This window comes from Myotis davidii, unplaced genomic scaffold, assembly GCF_000327345.1.
Source record: "Myotis davidii unplaced genomic scaffold, ASM32734v1 scaffold653, whole genome shotgun sequence".
Classification (NCBI taxonomy): Eukaryota; Metazoa; Chordata; class Mammalia; order Chiroptera; family Vespertilionidae; genus Myotis; species Myotis davidii.
The window spans coordinates 912,634-920,477 of record NW_006285129.1 but is presented as its reverse complement, the minus strand read 5'-3'; the positions used below and the strand labels follow the sequence as shown (position 1 = coordinate 920,477).

The 7,844-nt window shown below is 41.0% G+C and overlaps 1 protein-coding gene across 1 annotated transcript in view; it reads right to left on the bottom strand.

The window, feature by feature from the left end:
* The window catches only part of PIP5K1A (phosphatidylinositol-4-phosphate 5-kinase, type I, alpha), a 37,108-nt gene that overhangs the window by 9,026 nt on the left and 20,238 nt on the right, over window positions 1–7,844 (bottom strand). Inside the window, exons 5-10 of the mRNA XM_015558689.1 lie at window positions 6,770–6,900; window positions 5,992–6,109; window positions 5,675–5,827; window positions 4,490–4,681; window positions 1,417–1,622; window positions 560–570 (exon numbers count right to left, since the gene is read on the bottom strand). Coding sequence (XP_015414175.1) covers window positions 560–570; window positions 1,417–1,622; window positions 4,490–4,681; window positions 5,675–5,827; window positions 5,992–6,109; window positions 6,770–6,900 — 811 coding nt within the window. The remainder of the gene's footprint in view (window positions 1–559; window positions 571–1,416; window positions 1,623–4,489; window positions 4,682–5,674; window positions 5,828–5,991; window positions 6,110–6,769; window positions 6,901–7,844) is intronic.

Sequence of the window (7,844 nt, the reverse complement as noted above, 5' to 3'; positions counted from 1 at the left end):
AATTGGGCTTTTTATTTTTTTTTAAAAAATATACTTTTGGCTAGCAGGTAACTAAACATAATGGTCCCATCTTCCATAAACTAGGAAAGAGTAAGAGACTTCCTCTGACCCGACCACTCTGGAGTATGTATTATAACCTCATCCTCTCCAAACCTCGCTAGCCTGCCACTCCCACCCCAATTCCACCAAAGAGAATCTGAAATCACTTACTCAGCAATTTTGGGAATATTTACTCAATTAACTCTAAACTCCTTCCATCAGTGCTTTCATAGTTAAATCTATGCTCACTAAGACACTCTTGAGTCATATTAAAGGATACCTTAAAACCGAAACCAACTAAAAAACATCTCTGGTCCCTTCAGTAACTACACATCCTTGATAGATACATTATGGTAAGATAGGTGGAAATAAGTCTGTAATAAATTGCTTTTTATGAAATTCTAATATCATTTGCAGACGTGTCTAAGACTCTGAATGATCTTTTAAAAACAAGTCTTTTAATTTTGAATAGCTTTCCTTCCCAAGTGTACTACAAATCCCAAATTTAAGATACCATCCTTTCCTTTTAGGCTCTTAAGAAAGCTTATTCTAGGCCCTGGCTAGGTAGCTCAGTTGGTTAAAGCATAATCCCAATAAGCCAAGGTTTGATCGCTGGTAGGGCACATATAACAATCCAACAGTGAATACATGAATAAGTGGAACAACAAATTGATGTCTTTCTCTCCTTTTCTTTCTTTAAAATTGATAAATTTTAAGAAATATATGTTTTTATTGATTTTAGAGAAGAAGGGAGAGAGAGGGATATATATATATTTGATTTTTTTACAGAGAGGAAGGGAGAGGGATAGAGAGTTAGAAACATCAGAGAGAGAGAAACACTGATCAGCTGCCTCCCGCATACCCCCTACAGGGGATAAAGATTGCAACCTGGGCATGTGCCCTGACAAGGAATGGAACCAGCAACCTCTTGGTGCATAGGACAACACCCAAACAAATGAGGCACAAGCCAGGGCTAAAATCAATAAATTAAAAAAAAAAAATAGCCCTAGCTGGTTTGGCTCAGTGTATAGAGCGACGGCCTACAGACTGAAGGGTCCAGGTTAGATTCTCAGTCAAGGGCATATGCCCGGGTTGCGGGCTGGATCCACAGTTGGGGGTATGCAGGAGGCAGCCAACCAGTGATTCTCTCTCATCATTGATGTTTCTATCTCTCCCTCTCCCTTCCTCTCTGAAATCAATAAAAATATATTTTTAAAAAATTAAAAACAGAAAGCTCATCCTATAATCTGTAAGCATTAACATTGTTGGCTTAACTGCTGAATCAAGACTACTCCTTCGCAGAAGCTGCGTCCCTTCCTGAAGAAGAAATGCTATTGGCCTATGCTCTCCTTTCCTGATGACCCTGAGCCCACTCACTGGTCTTCAGTCTCCATGGTGCCGCCTCGCCGAGCCTCGCCCTGGATAGATTCCATGGCTGTGGAATAGAGAGCCTTTTGGGGAGCTGGCTTGCGTGTATCAATTGAGTATAGTGTTTCATGGGCTGAGGGTTCTCGTTGTGCGTGATCTATGTTATGGATCGACATCAGGAGGCTATAGTCCATTATCTTGAAACTCTGCAGCACCTAATGGGAGGAAATAACATGATCTGAGCCTTGGGTGACATGAGAAGTTTTTTCAGGACCTCACAGCTTTTCTGGTCCAATTATTCTTGATAGTGAACCTCTAGGGCTAACCACAGAATTATTCTTTTCTTCTCCTAGTCCTTGGAGAAAAGCTATCAGCCCCTTCTTGGCTGCTCTTCCTTTGTATCCCCTCAGCTTTCTTTCATTTGAGTAAACACAAAATAGGCAACTGCCTAGCTCACAAGATACCCTTTGTTCTTTCCTTTTTTCTCTTCACAAAAACATCATTATATTCTCAAGGGAGTAAGAAATACATATCTGTGCTGTAAAGAATCCACAAGGAGGGCCTGGTAAAGTATACTTTGTGAAAGACCAGATCTGTTGCAAGACCTGATACAATCAGCTTCAATTCAGTTCCATATTTACTGAATACCTACCATCTATAGGCACTGTGCTTATTAATGGGGAATACAAAGATACTTAAGAGAGTTTCTGTCCTCTAGAATCTTATAATCTAGGAAGAGAAACAAAAGTGAAAATAAATACAGTCTAATGTGTACAATGGAAGTGCTTACATAATTGAGGAGCAGTCTATAGGTCAGGAAGTAATACATACATAGGGTTATGAAAGATAAATTACAGAGAAAATAAGTCTAAGTACATAAAGGAAAGAATTTTTCAAGGTCTGGAGGCATGAAACAGCATGTTATGTACAGGAAGGTATAATTTGGTATTTCTAAAACATAAAATACAAAGGCGAGGTGAGGCAGATTAGAGAGGCTGGCAGGGGTAAGACAATAACAGGTCTGATATGTTGCATTAAGGAGCTTGGATCATATCCTATAGTTCTCACCACTCGTCCCCTACCCAGAACAGGGTGAAAAAGGGTTTATTCCCCCCAGTCCAGGAGCTCACTTTGGTGCTGTACCTCAACCACTTAGGTAGGTGAATGGAATAAAGGATGAAGAGAACAGGATTGACTCTTATGTATACTTTGGAAAAAACATTTGTTTCACTATGTTCCTAGTCCTTACAACCAAAGGAGTCAAACTAAAATAGGCATTATCCCGCCGAAACTAAAAAAAATAAAATAAAATAGGCATTATCCTGAAATAGATGCAGAATAAACAAAGCCAGTTAGAGAAAAAAATACCAGAGAGATGCCGAAACCGGTTTGGCTCAGTGGATAGAGCGTCGGCCTGCGGACTGAGGGGTCCCAGGTTCGATTCCGGTCAAGGGCATGTACCTGGGTTGCGGGCACATCCTCAGTAGGAGATGTGCAGGAGGCAGCTGATCGATGTTTCTAACTCTCTATCTCTCTCTTCCTCTCTGTAAAAAAATCAATAAAATATATATAAAAAAGAATATTCCTGATTCAGTCAATGTATGGATACATATGTATTCACATCACCAAAAGAAGATATGTTAAAAAAGTGGAAATAGTTAACTGTCAAATGCTTCAGAAAATTCAACAAAACCTAGAAGTCCTTTCTATTTGGCATTTCTGTAGTCAATGGGGAGAGTGGTTCAACTGAAGTGATGAGAACAAAAGCCAGGACACAGTAAGTTGAGAAATATGAAAAGAGAAAGAAAAAGAAGAAATATAAGCATCATTAAATGCAGACATTGAAAAAAATCCTCCTAATTTTAAGGTAGAAGAAGTAAGCTTGTTTGTGTGTACAAAGAAAATAGTCAGTAGAGGCTGAAGCCAAAGGTGGAAAAGGAAGCAAGTTATGAAGCATGATCTTAAAGAAATAGGAGGAAATGGATCTAGAGGACAAAAGGGGTTGACCTGGAATAAGCCACCAAGTTGGTTAAGAAAGGAGATTAAGGGTGGTTTATAAATTAGTGATGGGGCAGGACAAAGGGATGGAATGGAATAGGAAGTTGAGGTGGTTTCTTTTCTTTTTTTTTAATATATATTTTTATTAATTTTTTTACAGAGAGGAAGGGAGAGGGATAGAGAGCTAGACACATCAACCAGCTGCCTCCTGCACACCCCCCACTGGGGATGTGCCCGCAACCAAGGTACATGCCCTTGACCGGAATCGAACCTGGGGCCCTTCAGTCCGCAGGCCGCGCTCCATCCACTGAGCCAAACCAGTTAGGGCTGAGGTGGTTTCTTGAGGAACAAGGCTGGGGGATGGAAGTTAACAAGTGGTTTGACAAACGTACAAAGAAACAAAAACAAACTCATAGATACAGCAAGGTGGTTACCAGCAGGAAAAGGGGTTGAGGGGGAGAGCAAAGAAGGGAAAGGGGGTCAGATACACGGTGACAGAAGGAGACCAGATTCAGGTAGTAAGCACATAATAGACTGTATAAATGTCGTATTATAAAGTTATACATCTGAAATTTATATTCTATTATTAATTGTTACCCCAATAAATTTAATTTGTTTTAAATGACAAAAAAAGTGGTTTAGTCCAGCTGATGTGGCTCAGTGGTTGAGCATTGACCTATGAACCAGGTTCTCATGGTTTGATTCCTGGTTTCAGGCTAGATCCCCAGTAGGGGACGTGCAGGAGGCAGCCAATCTATGATTCTCTTTCATCATTGATGTTTCTATATCTCTCTCCCTCTCACTTCCTCTCTGCAATCAATAAAAATATGTATTTTTAAAAGGTGATTTGAAGAGAGTGTCAATTATCTGAACTCTCTGAGAGAAACAAAAAATGGATTGATGAGGGAAACTGAAGGCCCAGGTGGAGACGGATATCATACATCTACAGAGATGCCAGTACACATAGCTGTATGAGTAGCCAGCTTCCAAGATATAAATTTAGATTTGGCAGGCAGGACCAAGATCTGAGGAATGATGGTGCTGGTATGAAAATAAGACTGTATGATTATGAAGCCCAGAGTACATAGAGAAGGAAATAAAGCCAGATGGGGGAGGAGACACAGAGAGGACCCTTGAGGTCATATTTGATATGCATCTTGACTGACCGTGGTAAGAGGTTATTCATTACCACAATTCGAATATTCTTACCACCTGCCTGCACACAGTACAGTCCATAGAATTTAGGCAGCAAAGTCCGAGGGTTCTGGTTGAGGTTCTAAGGGCGCGAAAACAAAAAGTAGGAGAGTAACTTAGCTGACTTTCAGTGAAATTCAAGGGCAAAAGCTGCCACCCACCTTCATTCATCTATTACTTGGGATTCAAGTACAATCTGTCTGCCCATAACCAAAAACCATATACCGTATTTGTTTGAAATTTCCCAATGCATTTAATGATGGGATCAGACTCTCCAATATAGTAATCAGTTAGGATACTGAATGTATGATGAGTATATTCCTTTAAGAGAGGTTGACGAGAACACAGCATTGAAAAAGTCTTAACTCTTAGTCCTTGGTGAGTCTCCTAATTTCTCCAGAATCCCCAAGAGCAATCAGTCGAGTAAGATCAGATAGACTACTGTCAAGGGAAGTAAACAACCCCATTCTCCAATGTAGGAGGCTGAGCTAAGAATAGGAGGCAAAATCATCATTGCATCCTTTTAAAAAAATTTTTAAACATTATTTTATTTATTTATTTGAAGAGAGAGAGAAATATTTGTTGTTACAGTTTGTCCCAGTTATTTATGCATTCATTGGTTGATTCTTGTATGTGCCCTGATTAGGGATAGAACCTTCAACCTGGACATATCAGTATGACACTCTAAGCAACTGAGCTACCTGGCCAGGGCCATCATTTAATCTTGCCTTTGGATAGGACAGTCTAAGCCAAATAACACTTAAAATAGGACAGCCTGGCTGGCATGGCTCAGTGGTGGAGAGTCAACCTATGAACCAGAAGGTCACAGTTTAATTCCGGGTCAGGGCACATGCCCGGGTTAGGAGCTTGATCCCCAGTGTGGGGCGTGTAGGAGGCAGTCAATTAATGATTATCTCATCTGTGATATTTCTATATCTCTCCCTTCTTCTCTGAAATCAATAATAATATATATTTAAAAGTGGTGACATTGTTTTGCCCCACAGAAGACAGCCTCCCCACCCTGTCCAGGAGTAAAGAGGGCAGCACAGGTGGCCAGTGCTCCTCTTTACCTCACCATGTAGTATCCTGGAAGCAGCTTCTGTAGAAACTCCGCCTCTTTATGCTGGACTGTTTTAATGATGAATTCGTCATCACTGGACACGTAGAAGAGGGAACCACTAGCCCCAGAATTGCAGAGTTCAATCAGCGGCTCACTGCAGAGGGAATACTGAGCCCCAAAGAGAAGAGAACAAGAATTCAGAAATACCAGGACCTGCCCAACCAGAAATCAACTGCAGATGAAATTCTGTTCCAAAAGAAAACTAGAGTAAGACTATGGAGTGAGGGGGCTCCAATATAGGAGTCACTGGGTCACGAGATGCGGAAGCTTACCAAGTAATCATCAGGCCGGATACCAAATAATTCTCGAAAGTAGCGGAAAGCAACAGGTGCGTAGGTTTTGAACCGAAAGTCATTGTAGTGATGAGCAGGGGTCAGGTTGCTCCCTTCACTGTGGGGTTAAGTAGAAGAAGCCATAAATTACCAGTCCCTGTTATCCAGGGAGTCCACCCTGGGAGTCACCCAGAGGCAGAGTCAATACATCCCTTCTGATCGAACCAGAGGGATTAGATGAGTCAGTTACTTAGTGGGACAAAAGCACAACACGGGATGCTAGCCCGTTTGGCTTAGTGGATAGAGCATCGGCCTGCGGACCGAAGGGTCCCAGATTAGATTCCAGTAAAGGACCCATGTTGGGGTTGCAGGCCTGGTCCCAGTGTGGGGCATGCAGGAGGCAGCTGATCAGTGATCCTCTCTCATCACTGATGTTTCTATTTTTCTCTCTCCCTCTCCCTTCCTCTCTGAAATCAGTAATTTAAAAAAAAAATGTATTTTTTTAAAAAAAGCACAACATGGGGATGAAAACATAAGCACACGCATGGAATTGTTTTTTTTGTTTTTGTTTTTTAGGGCTCTTTAGGCCAGAGGCTCCTGGAAACATCCAAAGGACAGCATCTATTCTCCACATTCTAGTGTCCCATATCACCCTGATTAAAATCAGGTTAAGAATTGGACACATGCCTAAATTAGACCCAAACCCCTCAAAGTGGCCTGAGGTTAATATGAAAAGGCACACTTTCCAGGACATTGTCCTGAACATTAACCTCTTTACCTGGGGAAGAAGATACTCTCCACCACGTAAAAGTCTTGCATGAGGACATCCCGCTCTGGTTTGGTACTCAGACTCCCTACAGTGTGAGTAATGCCTAACTGAATGGCACCTTTCAAGGCTGATGAGGTTGTCTGAAAACAGAAAGGAAATAAGGGCAAAATTTCTAGGATTAAATCTGATCATAGCAGTAAAAACTCAGGAGGGAGAGCCAGAAGGAGCACTTAAAGCAAACGCCCTTCTAAGTAGTTCATCCTAACCCAGTTTCCCCATCCCCATGTTTTACATTGCAGTTTAGCTTGGCAAAGAATGGAAGGGCCTAAGATACAGAGTAGCAAAGGTGGGACTGTCCTAGCCAGCCTAAACTAGGCAAGATGTTCCCTCCTCTCCATATTTATATTTGGAAGATACATTGTATTGAGAGAACAATCTTAGGTCTCACTCCAAAAGTTCCTTCCCCCAGAATATCTGGGGCCCTCCAAACATTTTATTCATCGGATATAGGATGCAGTTAAAATTAACTAACATTCTGGTTATCTACCCAGCTATAGAAGCCTCAGTCCTCTAAGGCAGGGCTTGATTGGTGTTCTGAGGACAATAGAGTGGCAAAAAACAGCAACAAAAAATTCCTGCCTGAAAAAACTCAATTTTAAATCTAAAAACTTCTCAGAAATTATCACACTATGGTTAAAACACAAATGCAAGAGCCCCACTCTTACAATCTAGGATTCCAATCCCATAGAAAAATATCACATCACCTACATATATGCTGTCCAGTACAGTAGCCTCTAGCCACACATGGCTATTTAATTTTAAGTTAATTAAAAATTTGCTTCTTCAGTCTTACTAGCCACATTCAAGTATGACTAGTGACCACCATAATGGGTAACAAACAGTACATTTCAATCACTATAGAAAGTACTATTAGGCAGTTTTGTTCTACATCATTTTCCTCATCCCTAACTCTCACCAGATACTACTTGTATTTCTACTTAGTCCTCACTGGGCATTAAAATTATAACTGGCATTTTTAAGTGTCTGCCTCTCTAATTAGACTAGAAACTCACTGTTTTGTCTC